The 18,886-nt window shown below is 37.9% G+C and overlaps 1 protein-coding gene across 4 annotated transcripts in view; it reads left to right on the forward strand.

Moving 5' to 3' along the window:
* ZNF521 (zinc finger protein 521) overlaps window positions 1–18,886 on the forward strand; it is a 280,175-nt gene that overhangs the window by 145,506 nt on the left and 115,783 nt on the right. For all 4 annotated transcript variants that reach the window (XM_058692473.1, XM_058692469.1, XM_058692471.1 and 1 more), the window contains one exon: window positions 3,113–3,197. In XM_058692473.1, the coding sequence (XP_058548456.1) occupies window positions 3,113–3,197 (85 nt within the window). The remainder of the gene's footprint in view (window positions 1–3,112; window positions 3,198–18,886) is intronic.

Below are 18,886 nucleotides of genomic sequence, written 5' to 3' on the forward strand. Positions count from 1 at the left end.
CATTTTTTTTTTAATTTATGAGATGCTCTTTTCTGAAAGTCTCTGAGTACCTTAACCAGAGTATAACTGAAAACAAGAATGTCAAAAAGGCACATTTAAATTGTTCTCAAAATCAATCAAAAATAATGAGGTGCTGGGAAAAAGTTGTATCCTTGATAATTACATCTATCAGTATCAGAAAACAAAAGAGAACAATCAGGAAATGACAACCCCACTCCCAAGTAGCACATTAAAAAAGGCTAATGAAAAAAAGTCTCTTTTAAAAATTGTACTAAATTAGCATTTCAAGTAAATTGACAACTTAAGCGTTGATAAAGGCCAATCTGGGGCCCAAACAATGGAAGTTCTGTTTCTACAGTTATCTGCTTTTAGAAGAAATGATCTCACTTGACTTTTTTTTGTTGTTGTCTTCTATATAAATGGAAGTAATTGTCCTAAGGGGGGCGGGGGGGTGACAGTCCTCCTGTACTCCTTAAGGGTGAGGAGACCCCTGGAGTATTGTGCTTAATTTGAGGTTCTATTACTTAAAAGTTTGACCTGGAAGAGGGTAACCAGGGTGATGAAAATTGTTGAAAATGTTTCATATGCCATCCCTCTATTCTCAGTCTGAAAAAGGGTTAATGTAGTTGGCTTATTAGACAAGGGATCCAGCCTGTTTTTTATAGCTCCAGAGCATAGAGTTAGGACAAATGCACAAAAGTAGCAGAAAGCAGATTTGGGTCTAGAATTAGGAAGAAGTCCTTTATAAACTCAGCTGTACAGAGCTGGAGTAGATTTGCCTCCAAGGGAATGAACTCCCCAAGGCAACCAACACTGTGCAGAGGTTATAATCGCTTTACTTAAAGATGGTGTATGGGTGGGCAGAGGTCACTCACACATTTTGCTAAGAGCCTATAATTATAATAAAGATGCTTTAAAAGTCATTTAAAATTGCTTTTTTAAAAGAAATAGAGAGTAAAAATGAATTTTATATCATGGCTTTAAAAAAGAAAACCTTAATACATCTCAATTTGCATATCATTGCTTTGTATTGCGAAATGTGGGCTGTATGGTGAGGCAGAGTTCAAGCTACAGCATTTTAAGATCATGGTACATTGTTTTTGATGGCATTAAATTCTTACTTCATCAGCCCCAAATTCAGGAGCTTATATATAGGTAAGAATATGACTTCGTTAATAAGAATAGAACATAACATTTTAGACACTGTCTTAAGAGTCGAATTAGTATTTGAATTATCAACAGTGACAAAAGCATTTTCTTTCCATGATAAAAGAAAAGTTACGTACATAGATATCCAAATATGTCAGTTCATTTTGAAGGTAGTAGTAAGTGCTGGTATTTTATTTTGGCTTGTCAAGTGATTTTCTTCTTTATTATTAGGCCAGGAAAAAAAAAGTCCTAGTATATTCCACCAACATATTCATCAGTCATCATTTTTGGAGACAGTTTTCGACATATTGTATGTTTTACTGTGCTAACAAGAGAAAAGACTAGCCATTAAGTTTATGTTTCTTTGTTTTTCAGCAAGGTCACATATCAGGAATAATGCTAGAAGTATGCTAATAAACAATATATAATGTAGGTCATCTGGGAGTAAGAAATATTTTCTAACTAGTTCTAAAGGGAAATATTGTTAAAAAAGGGCTAGATGTTATTTACGCCACACATGTTGCTCTATATGTCACCATCAAAAGCATCTTGTAAACAGCTCAGCACAGTAAATCTTCCTCGGTGATTGTCAGGGTTTTTCAACTCCGTGTTAGATTTAGATTCAGCACACTCAATTCACAATATGCTTAATGTACAAAGCCTGTTAGATTATTTAGAAACCTTCTATTGGAAATATGCCTGCCCTTTTGTGTTTTACAAGGAATTCTACTATCCTGGGTTGCACACGCCAGTGCTATGCTAAGACGGTGTTACATTAGTGGCATTTGAAATTTTAATTGCTGATGAAATGATGCTAAATTTTTGTGCCTAGCCTTGATTTTGTTGAGTTCTTTAAAATTAATGACAGTTTACAGACTGATATTTTGTACTGCTACCATTAGTAAAACAAGTTTGTAAGACTGCGGATGAAACGATAATTCTCTAAGAATGCCTTAACAAACTGCCATTGATGTGATTTTACAAATGTTATTTTCTCACATTGGGGAGATTTCAAAATGGGTTATTTCATAAGGGTTTATTTTGTTTTCCAAGATGGTTTTTAATTGTAAATATCAAGTTTCATCATAAAGGAATTTATGTAACTGTGTTCTGGAAAACATAACCAATACTTTATTTATTGAGTTCATCTAATATGTACTGAGCCATATGGGGTACACAGTGCCAAGGATGTGAAGTCATAAAGGCAGCTTTTATCGGACAGTCTAGCATTTAGAATCAAGACAGCTGATTTCTCTTCTTGGCTGTAGGGCACTCTGACATCAGGCAAATCTTTCTACTTCCCTGCACCTCAGTTTCTTTATTTATGATAACAAGAATTAATAAATCCTGCACTCTCCACTTCCCAGAGCTGTTGTATAAAATGATAAAACCATCTTAGAATGTTCAGTATGGCATGATTTCTTTATAGGAGAAAATATGTGTTTAAATGCTAGTATTTAGCAACTTCTGAAACATCTAAATATCAGACTGAATTGCAACTAAAAACGATAATTGCTGAATCTTGTAGCTAGATTCCATGAGTCTTACTGACCATTTCACTAAGGGATATCTAGAAGTAATGTCACAGTCATTTTGGTCAGAATGAAATTGTGCCTGATCTACGAAGACCTCGGTTTCTGAAACCCAACTATGTGTTACAGATTTTTTTTTAATACTAACTTCGGTTTTTGAGTTTAGGAATCTTTAAAAATATATTATGCTGTAATTATGTGCCTTCATGTCTTCCAACTGTTTGCAACTAAAAGTATAGTGTTGGGATCAGACCACAAGGTCTTGGTGAGGAATTCATGGAACTTTGCCCAAGCAGACCCACAGTAGCCAGACCAGCATCTCAAAAAAATGTTGTGAGTTGGGTTGGGCTCTTTTTTTTTTTTTTTTTTTTTAAAGAAAACAGTAAGAAGTGCATGTGTCTAAGTAATTCTATTTATACTTGTTTTCTCAGAAGAAGACCTATCAGTGCATCAAGTGTCAGATGGTTTTCTACAATGAATGGGATATTCAGGTTCATGTTGCAAATCACATGATTGGTGAGTGACACTCTAAACCTTATTACAGATAGCTTTTTCTCCTACTTGTGTATCAATGCCTATATAATTAAACAGAGTTAAAGATGAATTAATTGTTCAGCCATCAATGTTTTACCTAGGCATGATTGATTTTTATTACTATTATTAGGCCTGATAAGACATTAGCACATTTTATTTTCTGCAAGGGCTAGTTTAGACTTCTGCAGAGGATTATATATCTCCTGCCAGTCAAAACACAGGTGATTAACAAATTAAACTTCTAATCATTTTTGCATTATTGAAAACTAACAGGAATGGTTAATGAACTGGATGTTAGCTTTCCATAGAGTTTTAGACAGGTTTTAATTTCAGAAGTTATTATGGTAATGGCACTGCTGTGTGTTGCTTAAGCATCTTTGTATCAAAATCTAAAGTGGTGAGTTTTTGTGATAGGGAAACATAAATAATTTAAATTGCCATAAGATAGTTTTATATGTATGGTTTCAACAGCCTGGAAATAATCATGATCATAAAGATCATGTAAAGAAGTCAGTAATCATTTTTTATTCCCCACCAAATTGTACATAGATCTTTCTAAAAGCGGTTTGGGTAAAGATCTCTGAAGTCACTCTCGGCCGGTGTTTGCAGGGATTTTGCATTTGTCACATAGGCTAGAACTAAAAGGATAATTTTTTCAGTTATTCATATTGTCCCATTATCCCTTAATTCCTCTGGGGTTACCTCCTATGTTTTTTAATTTGATAAGCACTTAGTAATAACACTAAGAGTTTTACCAGCCAATTAAACTTTATCAAGCAGATCTTTTTCTACTACTAAAATGACAATTGTTATTACTTTATGCTATTTTTGTTACTCATTTGTGTTTTTATACTGCGAGAGTTTTTTTTTATTTCATCCTCATTTGATGGAATTTTATAATACCATAAATAATTGTGATATAATACTAAAAAGTCCAATTAACCTCATGCTCTCCTATTACCAAACTCTAAGACAGGAAAGAAAATTCAGCCTTCTAGACTCTGAACTTGTTTTCAGGGGTAAACAAGTTATTTTACACACTTGATCAGAAGCATCCTGAGAGTGCAGAGTGGAAGGATTGCTCCAACTATCATTACTGATCACAGTGGAACTCCTAATGTTCTTGTAGAATTAATGAAGATAAATTCAAAAGCATGTTAGAAAATTGATTAATCGTTTTTCAATAGGATTTGCTTTATAGTTTTCAAGTGATGGGTCTTTAGGAGGATTATTGCTTATAAAAGACTAAGTACATAATTGTGCAAAATGGAACTTAATGCACAACAGATAAAATATCAATCAGTGTATCTCTATATTTTCCAGATTTACATGCTAATATTATTAGTGATTTTCTTATACATCAAATATATCCTCAAATGTGGTAGAATAACAGTGACAGCTTTACTGAGTGCTTAGCGGGTAATGACAACATGTAAGAGAATTTAAATAACGTGTTTCCTTGCAATTTTTTTCTATTTTGGATTTCAAGAAAAATATTCTTTATAAACTTTCAAAACTGCTTTTTTTGGGGGAGGGGGAAGGGTGTGTGGGTTAGAAAGAATGAGTTCTTCTTGCCATGATAAATGCTGATATTTTCCATGTCTTTATTTCTTGAGTAGAGTTCATTGGTGGCAGTCATTCATGATTCTGCCTCATGCCATAGTTTTACGTGGGCTTCAGTGAAAATGTATCTTGGAATTGGCACCTAATGGAAAATTTAGTGAAATGTTAATAGGTTACGCTTCTGTATAGTTGTATTGTACATAAACTTATTTTTGGTTCTGGATTTTATTTTTTATCCCAGGACTCGGATGAACAGATTGAATATATTTTTCACCATAATATTAATGCTCTTTTGCGTATATTGAGTCTGAATTGAACGTTGAGCAGTGAAAGGACTTTTTTGATTTGCCAATTTTAGTATCATTTGGCCGGAACATTCATTGGTTTGTACTGGCCCTTCTTTTTAAATTGCTTTATACCTTTCCTTTTGTATGTCTCTCACATTCCTTGCATCATTAGTGTGTTCCCAGAGCTTTCTCCCTCTACCTTATGGTGGATTAATATGACACTCACTTCCTCTTGGGATCTGAGCATTTAACAATTCACCTTCCATCAGAGAAGCAAATTCTATTCCTTTCCACAGAGGGCCTAGTTATTTAATATTCATGCTATTTTTAATAATAAAATATGTAACTCTCTTGCACTTGAGGGCTAAACAAATGAATAGTATCCATTTAATTGTTTTATCTGTTGACCATGCATCCAAGTCCTTAAACTCCAGTCATGTTGTTAATATCTACAGAAAGGGAATGCGTAATGGGAGGATGTCACAGAGGCTAAGATATCCTTTTTTAAAATCCCAGTGTGATACTTAGTCTTTCAAATGAGGCAGGCAGCATTATTTTGTTGACTAAAATACCTCCATTGAGGGTAGGTATTTTTAGGTTGTGTGTCTGTGTATGTTTTTTGTCTAATCAAAAAATAATCTCAACTAGACATTTAGCAGAGAAGAGGGATTAGAGGCTCTCTGAAAAGCCTCTTACTCTTTTTGTTAAGAGGGTATATAGTGTTTTTGCAGATTTTGTTCTACATTTCAATCAGTCCAGAGGAAGGATTATGTCACCTGGTGGAGAACAAGGTCTTCAGATGACCCAGTGAGGTGTAACTTTAAATTCCTTCTTTAACCAAGTTATTTGCATTTGCTTCTCTGTAGCACACATGTTTAATGCAGTTGCAATGTCAGACAACTCCATGCTTCTTTCTGGATGTGCTGGTCTCAGGCTATTGGCCAGGGACATTTGCAAAAGGAAAACCATCAATGTTTCTACCAGGTACATACTAGAGACGTTCTGCTTAAGTGCCGTTTTGCAGCTAGGTGTGGACACACGGTCTGGGTTGCAGGAATAATTACTCAATAAAAAGGCATCAGGGATTTGACTTACGTCTATTAAGGAAAAAAAGAAAACCTCACTCTCCACCACATTTTGACACAGTTTCAGTAAGAAATCAGACCAGTGACTATTTAGGGGTTTCTTTTCTTCTTTACACACACACACACAAAAGAGCTACAAAACATTTTAACAGCTTTCCTGGGGAAAAGATTTCCCTCTTTTCAAGTTTGCACAGATGAGAAATTTTTTCTTGTCTTCCTTTGTTCCTTTCACATAGTTTACGTTGGCTTTTGACCTGAGAATACAGAAAGAAGCCATTGTGTATTATGTCCTTTAATTCCTTTTCCCCCGTCCCTATCAGCGTCGTAAATATTTGTTGTTATTTTCCTCTTTGAGATTTCTGTTATTATTATTATTATTTGGTACGGATTAGCACAGATAGAGACGAAACCAGGGAATTTAAATGTGTTTAACCCAGCAAAGGAATTGTCTCGTATAAAATTATGAGGCTCAACAACAGTAGAGTAAATTTGTAAGTGCTCCGAATAAAGGGCTGTTAGGCATGCGATAATATAAAGAGATGACATTGCCAAGAACTATTTATGAGGAAGCTTAATTTTTTCACTCTGATAATTCTTGACCAATAATTACCAGCCTCTAATTATCTATTTTAGTTAGAAAGAAATTTCGATCACTATGGAGGTTGGCATTGCTACTAACGCATAAATCCCCAAAGAGACAAATGTGTTCCAAACAGCCCCAAACAACTGTCTCATGAAACATAGTGAGCAAATTGCGAGCGGCTGGTGGTAGACAACCAGCAGTACGCTCACCATCGAAGGCCAGTCAGCTTGACAAAGAAATGATCAAAGGGGAGAAATACCATTATCCTTGGAATTGATTGCTATACTCATGGACTTTGGAGAACGAGTGGTCAGGATAGAGCTGTGCCCATTTCCAGCCCTCCCTTTCCAAGTTCTCAGATGGAGAAGATGAAGGGGATTGGTGTTAACCGTTTACTTAAGAATTATTTTTTAAAAATTGACTTAGAGATGATGATGTAATGAGCGGGGGTGGTTTTTTTTTGTAGTTTTTATCTGATCAGAAATGGGGTGAAATTTGTGTCTAAGGTGGCAGAGCACCTGTTTTGTGAAAAAACGGGAAATCCACCAGTAAACATGCTCCAGATGGGTCAAGGGTGATGCTTAGAGCATTTAGGGAAAGCAACTGTATTTATCTCTTAGAAAAGCAAAACTCGGATTTGGAAATATAAATGACAGCTAATAGGAAAACACTGGTGGAAAGCTATTGACTATTTTTCTTCAAATCTCGAATACTCAATGTTTTATCGTCACAATTTTTTAAAAGCATGAAAAGATTCAAGTCCTCTCCAGTGCACGTGGGAAGATATATATTCTATGTGTTATGTTACATGTGATATACATCGCTGATGTCAAAGCAAAACGAATGCATAAATCAGTTTTGTACACTGTGGTGAATTTTTAGTCTGTTTTGTGGCAAGTGACATTCATATGTTCGGCAATTTGTTTGATGCCCAAGGTCACAAATGGCATTCTTTTCCTTCCATTTCTTTAGTGGATGGTGTGCTATGTGACTAATCTTCATTATAGTTTTGTGACATTCAGTATCACTTCTGAAACATTTCAGCTTGAGTGCTCTTGCTTTACAATAGACTAAAACCAATATTTTGAGGTCTATAGTGGTTTTGGATTTTATATGTCTTAAGGGGAAATATCCAAAGATAAGAATCTCTACATAGGAAGATAAAGGGCCCTGTTGTTGCCCTTTAAACTTTTAGCTTTCATTGGCCATTTTTTTTAAGTGAATGGAAATGAATCTATCATAATGCATCTATGTGTAGATATATATTTGTGTGTGTGTGTGTGCGCGCGTGTGTGTGTGTGTATCTGCACTATCCTAAGAAACTCAAAGTCATTAGGTTGTTTAGAGTTTGCATTAATTATAAACGAGAAGACTATTGAATTCTAAGTCATCATTTGATTGCTTACAAAACTCAGGGAATTAAGAAACAGGCATTTGGTGTTAAATATGATGAAATACTGGCTTATTTCATCAAGAGCTGGATTAAAAAAGATGAAATCTGGGCAGTTTAATGGTAACAGAAAGCTACCCTCATGTGGGCAATGCTGGCTTATTTGAAAAGCCCATAAAGGGTTTCTACATGGACCATACAAAAGGGATACTTTCTCTTTAATAGCCATCTGTACAGGAGAGATGAGAAGTGGGCCAGGTCATCTCTCCTCAGCTGTCATGATATTAACGTAGGTAATGGGGCAAGGTCCGCGTTCTGCTGGGTGTTGTTTTTCATAGATGTTCATCGATTTACACAGATAATTCTATTTATTTCTTAGAGTCGGTCCAAGTGAACCAGGCAGAATAACAAACATCAAAGCATTTCCAATGACTTTATCTTTGTTTGTAACGTAACTTTTGTCTAAAAAATGGTGTCACACCTACTGTGCAGATGGCTGCATGATTTGTAAACCAGCCAAAACATTTAAACAAATGTGTGATCTGGGGATAGATTAAATAAAGGATAAAATGGAGTGTGGGCCACAAATTCTAATAATCAGATGATTTTAAGTTGTGTGCAGCGCGGAGTGATGGTCACAGTGATAGCAGGGAAAGCTTGCCAATGACAGCAAGGTGCCTTATAGATCTCAGGATGGAGCCCGTGGCCTGGTAGGCCTCAGTTTGAGAACCGCACATTTGCTGTGCAGCTGGCAGCTCTGTATGGGGACATCAGATAAAACTTATGTAAAATGAAGTGTTATTGCTTAGTATGAAATTGTTCAGAGAGGGAATTTGCAGACAGTAACTGAAAACAGAATTCATGGTACCAATGAAGCAGACTGTGAGTATGAAGAGGGTTTAATTATCTGCACAATTTAACAAAAATTCAAGACGTACGCAGAAAGGACATACGCAGGCATAGATAGAACACAGCCACGCTGTTGACTGAGTACAGAGAGGGGCCGCAGGAACTTATCAAGCTTCTTCAACGAAAAGGTTTCCTAAAAACAAAGACAATTTAAAATAAAAGAAAACACAAAAGACTTTTAAAGAAAACACATCTTTCTGGAATAAGATAGTTTTCAAGAGCTCATCTTGATTATTTGGATTCCCATTTCTGAAGCAAATTGTAAAGAAAATCTCTGAGCCCATCTCGGAATGTCAGTGTTAAGCTATTAAAAGACAAATCGGGGTGTTTATCCTTGTCTTGTGTTTTAGCTTGAGCCTCGTAGCTTGGGTTTACAAGAGTAAAACATAACTTGCAGTTAGTGGAGTTTCTAATTTACGAGCCCCTAAGAAAACCTGGTGGCTGTTTCTTGTGATGTTAATTTTCCTTGAGACTGAGGGTTCTGAGTCCACAGACAGATCGAAGATTCAGTTTCTGGTGACGTTTTAGAACACACCGCCCTTAAAGAGGCCTCAGAAGAATGTTGTTCTCAAGCTGAATTACTGGTTTCCAGCCTTCCTTCCTAAGCTCCGTACAGAGAGGCTGGGAAGAGTCTGTGCCAGACGGATCATTCCATGGCTGAGACACATTGGTGGGGCTACTGACTCTGGTTCTGGCCTCACCTTTGACTTGCCGGAGAACATGCCACAAGTGTATCCGTTTTTCACTCACTGTTTGATATGTTTATTATCGAATGCGGGTAGCCATTTCTGAGGGAGGTCTGTAAAACATTTCTGAATGGAGGGCGCCGAAAGTCATCGGCAGTAGATCCAAAAAGATAGATCCCTGCCCACACACGTGCCCGTGTGCACACACGCATCGTGACCTATTTCCGCAGGATCGCTCAGACACATCAAAAGAAAAGGTCTCTGCTGACCCATTTCCATAGGTTATTTCCTAGTTTCAGGACCATTAAAGGCAGTAAACGAAAGAAAGGGAGCCAATATGGAGAGTGGGTGTCGAACTTCAGCTGCTCATATTGTTGCATTTGGTGAGCTGACGGGGTTTCGTAGGTCACCTTTAGAATTATGCCTATGACAGCAGCAGCTACCTGCCAAGATTGCAAGGTATCTCACGGCTCTCAGGATGGCGCCTGTGGCCCGGTAGGCCTCAGTTGGAGGGGTTCACATTTGCTGTACAGCTGGCAGCTCTGTATGGGGCAGCCGTGTGGGCTGCTAGGGAGCTGGAAAGGAGACAAGCATGAAATTTCTTCTAAACCCAACTCTGTTTTTCTGTACTGTTGGCTGCTTCTCAGTTCCTTGACAAAAAAACCAATCAGGCACCCTTTAATCCGCCTGTGATTACCACTGGTATAAAAAGAGAAGCATAATGAGGAAAAATGCCTCGTTTTGTTGCCTTCAAAAGCCAACAAATTGGAGTTAACTTGACAGGAAGTGGCTTAATAATTAGATTATTTATTTATTCCTGACACATATCCCCCTGTTACTGGTCTCAGGAGACCCTGTAGATGGTACGATTTTCAAGCTGCCATTACTTCGCTGTCTTCTGTGAACAAAGAAGCTACTGTCTATCAGTCAATTAAATGCACTCTTTAAGCAGAGGCTTCGAAGTCCTCAATGGAGAGAGCCCTGGGACACTGTGGCTGATGATTCCTTTCTCTGTACTGTACATCACACTCTCAACTACAGTCCCCACAGAGATGGAATAAAGTCATGCATTAAAATATCACTTGTTGATTTGTTTGCTAATGAAGAGCCATTGAAATGTTTGTGTATTTCTATGGCAAAATTGTTGATAAAAGGGCCTACTTGCCTGCGTATCTTAGTTCATCTGCTGTGAGTGCTTATTTAAGAATTATTAAAATTAAAGTCAGTAAACAACAGAATTAAAAAAAAAAACCCTGAGAGAACAGGAGTTTTCTTGCCGTCTTCATCAAATTAAATGAATAAAGTCAGGAAAAACAGAGGAATTGGTGTCATTCCGATCCCTTGCTTACACTCCATTAATCTAAACATTGTTTTCTCCGCCATAAAAATGTAAGGCTTTTTCAGAGTATCTGGGATCTACACCTTTTAAGTATGAAAAGATATTAGAATCCCTTTGTGAGAGTAATGTACTTAGAGATTTTTTTTTTTTCCTTTGGAAGATGAACGGCATTTGTTGCAATTTCTCTAACTGAGTGCGTGTGCGCAGAGGCTTTTCCGGGGAGCTTAGTGGGGGCTTTTACGACCAGACTAATAAAACATCTGTGGCGTGTCAGACTCAACCTCACAGCCACGTGGATTGTACAGAAACATGGCTTTCCTTCTCTATATGTTCCTCCTCCCGTTTCCTTTCTCGTGTCTTAACATTATTTTATTTCCATCTAAGTGGTGATGACTTTTCAACCATCACGGAGTTAGGGTTTTTCTCTGTTACTGTATTCATCAACTCTGTACTACTTACTGTTTACTGTGTACAAAGCATGCCTTGGCTGGACTTCTCTGGCTCCCATTAATTGGTTTTGTATTTTAAGAGTACATCTGTTGTTAAGTTGGAGGTCTCGAGGTCTGTCTAGGCTGAAAGACTTAGATAATATTGTGACAGCTCTCTGCTGAAATGTTTAGCTATCACTCTGCCACTTAAAGGGATAAATTTGGGATTTAAACCAAGGCCACTGAGCACTGAAAAGCATCCCTTCTTCCTCCCATCAGACTTTGTAAGTGTAATCAAGGTTTTAACTATAGATTTCATGATTACCTGACAACAGGCTGTAAAGAATTAATGTGAGACCTCATCAGATGGCCATAGTCCTTATTTCTACCCTGTTATTCCAAGTCATTTTGTTAGAAAAAGCTTAGATACTCGGAGGTGTTCTATAATAGAAAATGAATTTGAAACCCTTTCATTAATTGGTGATTAATACATTTCAGGATTAGTTTAAGCAGGGCCCTACCTCCTGCCCAGTCAAGTATGTTCTGGTTAATATCCAATTATCTGCACCTTCATAGTTATTATGTCTTAATATTTCGGATATGATAACCAGAAACTGGAGAGTAATGCTAATGAGGAGCACAGAGCAAGAATTAACCAATGACATACTCAATGATCCTTGGTGGGGAAAGTATCTCTTTCTTCCCCTTAACTCATTGCTTCAGCATCTTCTGGGCACTGGCTGAAAAGTAAGACTTTCAACTATAGCAGGCAAGACCCAGAAAACGAACCATTTTCTCTTTCCATACTAGGAACCTGAAGGTGCAGTTCACCTACAAACACTGTTTAAGTTCATTTTATGGAGAGTCAGCATAGGGAACAGAGAGGCAGTTTATATTTTCAAACAGGAAACATCCTATTTTTTTATCTTTTCCTTTTAACCGCGCCACAGGTTTTTACCTTTTCAGAGGATGTTTTAATTCAGATTCGTTTGAAATGCCTGTAATATTTCACCAAGGAAACACTCCTCCCTGCTACCTCGTATCCTCTTCCTCCCCTCAAATTTATCACCGTGACGTATATGCGTGGTGCCTCAGTTTAATTTTTGTGCAGGTCATTTCCCTTGAACAATCTGACGTGGCTCCCCTAGCAGCCTGCAAGGGTGGTGTGTGTGCTGCTTCAAAACACGCAGCTTTAAATAGTGTGCTTTGTACATTACCCCTTTATATGCTTTATTGTAATGAAGCAACATCAGTAAATTGCAATGAAGGGCGATTGTTGCACGGGGATGACTAGTACACCTTGGGGTCCATTTGCACCAGATTATTCTTTTTATTGTTATTATTACTTCCCATCTTCTTTACTCTCTTGCTGCCGAACTTGCTGTTGGCCACCGGTGCAACACAGAGGGGATCTTAAGGAACATTGCAGGCATCATTTTTTTTCTCTTAGGCGCATACCAATCGCCGTTCAGTTCCCAATCAGACATCCTGGGGGCTTTGTGGGTCTTTATTGATGCCACTTTACTCTGTTGACTTCATTCGTAATGTTCTTCGTCTTTATCTTCTTAGAAGAACAAATTTACTGAGAATAAAAGTGACCCATTTCTTTTCAAACATTTCGTGGAGGTGTTATATGTTTATAGTCGGGATGATCAGCCGATTTGTCCCTTCCCCCAAAGAGGTTCAGTCATTTGCACCGGGGACTTAGAGGGGATTACTGTTTAAGGGAAAGATTTGTATTTGCTGTGTCTTCTTGGATTTCCTTAAAACACAGACTGGAGTCATTATGAATATTTTATATGTTAATAACATCTCTTTACAAAAATAACTTGTTTCCTGCCCCCAACCAACTACTGTCCCCCAATAACTAATCAAAAACAGTGTAGATTTAAGTAAGCAATCCTCTGCTCTTATTGAACAGAATTACGAGCAAGGCTTTAGTTTAGGGATGATTATATGTGAATTTTGGGTGACTGTTAATCTTTCTATTGTCATAATTTTAGAACCTGTGTCCATTTGTGTTTCCAAATTGTTAGTGCAGCTGTTATTCTGTTTCTGTATTCCTAAGGCTGGGCTCCTGTGCAGCATTCAAACTAAAATCTAGAATTAGACCTGACACACCTTCAATTGAACTATCAAGTCTTTGAAAACTGCTTGGCCAGTGACGCCAGTCCCGCACTATTCGACTGTACACACTTCCGATTGCGGGCCAAAAAGCATTGATTTTTAGCTGTCATTTCTAGTGCACATACTGTAGAATTGAAATTTAAACCTTAATCCACTCAGTAATGCAATTAATTTTTAATGTGCAGTAATACTAATTGAAATAGCCTGAATTTAGTAAGTCACCACAAGACATTTCAAAAGCAAGAGTCTCCACTGAGAACCTGGGAGGACAGATAATCATTGTTACAGTGTTTACAGGATAATGCTCACTCTGCAGACCTCCAGTGGAAAGGGAGGTTCTTTAAATTAGACTATAGTATATCTCTGTGAATAGAAATATCTCAGAGAGAATTCTTACTTTCTACCCACCAGAACAGGCTAAAAATCTTCTGATGGAGTTAAAAACAACAACATAGTTTTAGTTAAAAGTATCTTACTATAGTACATATAAAAATTATATTAACCCTTTTCTTTTTTTCCAAAAGAGCATCTATGAGTCATTGCAAATGAAGTCACCTGCCAGCAATATCATGGTCAAAAGCCACAGTCTCAATGGGTAATCTCATTATTCGATGGGTATTTGAGACACTGTTTCCAGATTTGATGAATATGTGTACTCTGTCAGCTGCCTGTAAACCTATCTGGCCTTGTTTTGGTATATGAATATTCCTGTAAACAAAAATATACCCTAGTTTTATTTCAAACTGTGTTCCTTCGGCTTTTGCATATTATTTCAAAATGGCCTTTTAAATGTTTTGTGAGGTTTTGTTTTTTTTTTCCTAGCCAGACTAAAGCAGATTTTGCACAGTAAAACCAAATAGGTTTCTAGGCATTTCTACACTAAAAAGGTTCTCTAACCACATTTATCTGCTAGTAAATGAGGACTTTTTAAAATGCATCAGTTCTACTGATGAATGGGCTTGCAGAGTGTTCAAAATGAGCACCAGCATTGCTCTAAAAAAAGGCGAGCACTGTATATCATCCTTTCATGGCTCTCGCATTATAGTATTTAATAAGCCGATAGTGCTGTTAAATATTTAGTAAAGGTTCCCTCGTAACCCTGCCATCTATTCAGATGGGATTTGAAGACATTTTTGCAGTACATAAGTAAAAATGATGTTAGAGAAGTGGTTGTAGCGTGGCATATTTTCTAAATGAAGTGTGGGGTAACACGGTGTGAATAAGTTCAGAGATTCACACTTAGAAATACCTAAGTCATTTCATGTTCTTTGAATGAAGGGTTCAAACTGACTTTTGTTTTGTCACTGTTAAGTCAGAGTGCTCTTGGGGTTATTTACACAGAATACTAAAAATGACATTATAGTACGTTAAAAAAAGGGGGGGCAGCTCTTACATGGTGATTATTTTAAGCCACCCTAGCTTCTCAATTGAGCTTTATTATAGACATTTGCTCCTTTTCACCGAATAGAAGGAAAAGAAAAAGAGATGAGGGCAAATCAGCTTATACTCCACTCAGAGCATATTATCAAATCCAGTTGGGGTTTAGTAAGTTAAATATATTCAGCATCTTTTAGGGGTACACTGTGGCAAATACTGAATAATAGATATTGTTGTACACACTGATATGATGCAGGTGGATCATCTTTATCAATTCTTATTCAATTAGATTTCTATTTGTTATTATCTAAATAGCAATAATTGTTCTTTTAATCTGGAATGCATATGGGTTTCTAGGATCCTTATGCAAAAGTGCTGCCTGTAAATGCAATGCTGACATCCTTACTGTCATCATGTGGGTGGGGCAGAATTCACATTTAAATCGTTCAGTGCTCACTAGTGTTATTAGTTTTGAAGGTGTAAAGATAAAGGCTGGTAGTTTGTTCAGACGTGTATGTAATTTGGTTGGCTCTTCCAGGAGCCTATTTGCTTGATTCTAATTTTCATCCTGTTTTATATGCAGCCAGTGACCACAGTATTCATTCAAACTGCACAGAGACACGTCTCATCTGTAAAGCACGGCTTACTGATCTTATTTGCTATTTGTATTCTCATAAGAAGAAACACAGGATCCATACAATTGGGGGGAGATAACATTTCGTTTTGAAATGATGTATATCACATAGATGTTAATATCAAGAATTGCACGATGAAGGATGGATAAAGGAGAGAGCTTTAGGTATACGTGAAGCAGGAGAGAAGGAAAGTGAGACAGGGTTCATATATAGGTGTGTTTAATATGCAATGCTTGATGTATGTTGACCTCAGGTTACAAGAGTAGAAAATCCCATTTTCCAGCTTGTTTCAAATGTAGTAAAAATGCTGCTTCAGTTGCTTTATGCTACTCACATTGGGAAAGGTGCTTATACTGTGATAATTATCATCAAGGAATATTAATGCGTTCAGCATTTGTAACCCAAAAACTCATTATAGCTTAAGCTGTGCATCATCTGTGAAGAGAGAACTTTGCCAGAATTCGCTCTTCACAGGGGTTGCCTCCTGCTTGCTGCGGAGTGGTCAGAGTACTGCAAGAGGTCACTTAGGCTATTTTTGAAAGCTGAAGTTTTGCAATTTTTGAATCACTACCTTCTGTCTAAAGCGCTTATTGTTCTTGCCTCACAATGGCCCCCTAACTGAAGGCATAGCCAAGTGCCAATAATAATAGCAATAATAAATGAGTAAGAAGTAAGTGTTTAGAGCACTATGTAGAATCCAAGAGGTCGGCACATATAGTCCATACCCAGATAATTGAAGTACAGTATTGGTGTCTTTCCTTCTGTCATTGGGCAAAGGGATTCATTTACACCTGTTTCCTTAATGCAGGTGCCCTTGGGTTTCAGATAGAAATGCCCCCACTGGGGCTCCACTTCACAGCCCTCTGGCTGGAAATTGTGTAAATAAGACTGCAGGGTCAGCCTTCCCCTTTTGGCAGCAGTGTCCTTAATTAGTCTGTGACAGTCTTTCACATGAGCCTGCGCTGTTCCTGGGGTCATTTCTCACACATCTAAGACATCCATTTCATGCGCAGATAGATATTTTTGTATGTTTGTTTAAAATCATTCCCTGGGGGAATATTGACGTGGTGGGAGTGAGACTCTCTGGGTGTGTCCAGAATTCTATAACTTAATCTGATCAAAATATCCAGTTGGGTGGCTCCATTATAAATTCTAAGTGGTTAGTTGCATAAGAACATCGTTCCCTCACCTGCGGTTGGCAGCTTGTTGAAAAGGAGCTGTGTGCCTGGGATATTTTGATGTGATTAAATTCCATTATTGTTCTCCCACTGATCCATTGCTTGTCATTTCCCATAAGTGACATTGCTCCGTGCGGCATGGTATAGTTTGTGTCAGGCCCAGGCAGAGAGCACTAACACTCAGTTCTACCCGGCTGTCTGAATTTGCAGGACTGCTGTGTTTCTGAGGTCAAATTGTGACCCTGACCTTGCCCCTGGGAGGACTAGAAAAATATGTTTCATAACTTCCCGTAGACCTACATGAAGAAAAAGAAGGGAAACCATGAAGCCCATAGGCTCTGTTTAGATGAGCTGTAAGGTTGGAATTCATCAAGCAGGAAAGCTTACTGTTGCCCAGGAGCTTCCTCACCGCGAGGGGTCACGGCTGTGGGTGCTGAGTCGGTCAGAGCTGAGGGCTCTGGGGGACCGGCTCATCATTCAAATAGCCCAGCAGGCACAAATGCACAAGTTGATAATCTGGAGTCAACTTGCTGAAATAGGGACTTACTTACCTGTTACAATCACTTACATGAAGGAATGTTGATAGAATGAGTACCCTGAATTCAGTGCAGATATCATAAGCTTGCTCCAATGAAAGCGGTCTGGGTTTTATTTTGTTGTTTGGGGTGTGTGTGTGTGTGTGTGTGTGTGTGTGTGTTGTTGAATGGGACATAAGCTTCGTTTTATGCAGTCATGCACCAATTCCACAAAGGATGGATGTCCTGAACCAGAGACCCATTCTCAATAGTTTGGGGCTGCAATGCTGACAGCATAGTTGAGAGATACAGTGGTGCACATCTTCTGTGAGGATGTAAACTTAATAATCTTGATGAATTTTGAGGAGCTCATAACTCCACTTCCTCGCCAGAAGAAGAATTATGAAAAGATCGCTTCTAAATCCTTCAGCCATTCTCTGCACTTGTGATAGATGCCATCCTCTTTACCTTGAGGCGCTGGAAATGAAAGTGTGTGTGTGTGTGTGTGTGTGTGTGTGTGTGTGTTTTGCGAGAGATAAAAATGTATACTTTAGAAGGAGCAAATTGCATTTTCATGTTTAAGTTCACTATTTTCACTTGATGTGGTGAGATCCAAATGTGAAGAATTGCTTTTGACATTATTTCTGTGTCTCCTGCATCCTAGGCTCGCTGCTTTATTATGCGGAAGTGCACCATCGCATGAGATAAGTGTGACGTTGAAAACCTGGAAATAGTATAAGCTTGCATTCTGTGTACAGGCTGTTTTGGATAACTGTAGCTTCTTTACTTATTGACACAGTTTAATTTACTTTAATAATGATACATTCAGTAAAATTGTGAGTACGTGTATCTTTCAGGTAAAACTCACAGCCTTCCAAGTGTTACAGGTTGGTTTAGGGGCAAAAAAAAAAAAAAAAGCGCGCTTTCATTTCTAAACAGAAAGGTAATTTTAACTTTCTTTAGAAGTCTGCTTTACATAATCTGTAATTTGAACTATCACATATTATTTTATAAACTAAAACTTGAAGTGCATTCATTTCAGAGGTCTTGGGGCGCCTGGGTGGCGCAGTCGGTTAAGCGTCCGACTTCAGCCAGGTCACGATCTCGCGGTCCGTGAGTTCGAGCCCCGCGTCGGGCTCTGGGCTGATGGCTCGGAGCCTGGAGCCTGTTTCCGATTCTGTGTCTCCCTCTCTCTCTGCCCCTCCCCCGTTCATGCTCTGTCTCTCTCTGTCCCAAAAATAAAAAAAAATAATAATAAAAAAAAACAACAACAACAACAAAAACATTTCAGAGGTCTTAAAATATACTCCTGGTTTCTGAATTCTAATTCAGAGCTTCTCTCAGTAATGATGGTTTCCCAATTTGTTAGTGGCCAAGATTCTTTAAAAGGCATTTTTGTAGTTTTTTTTTTTTTTGGTGTGTATTTAAGTGGTTGTATGCGTTTGTTCTCGTCCACACAGGTCTGTGTAGATGCGTACTCTCTGCCAACCTTTTCTAGCAAAGACTCACTGGAACACCACTCCCTGTCTTGTGTTTAACATGTTTCCAACAGCTTAGAGAGATGGTATA

Source organism: Neofelis nebulosa, chromosome 11, assembly GCF_028018385.1.
Source record: "Neofelis nebulosa isolate mNeoNeb1 chromosome 11, mNeoNeb1.pri, whole genome shotgun sequence".
NCBI lineage: Eukaryota > Metazoa > Chordata > Mammalia > Carnivora > Felidae > Neofelis > Neofelis nebulosa.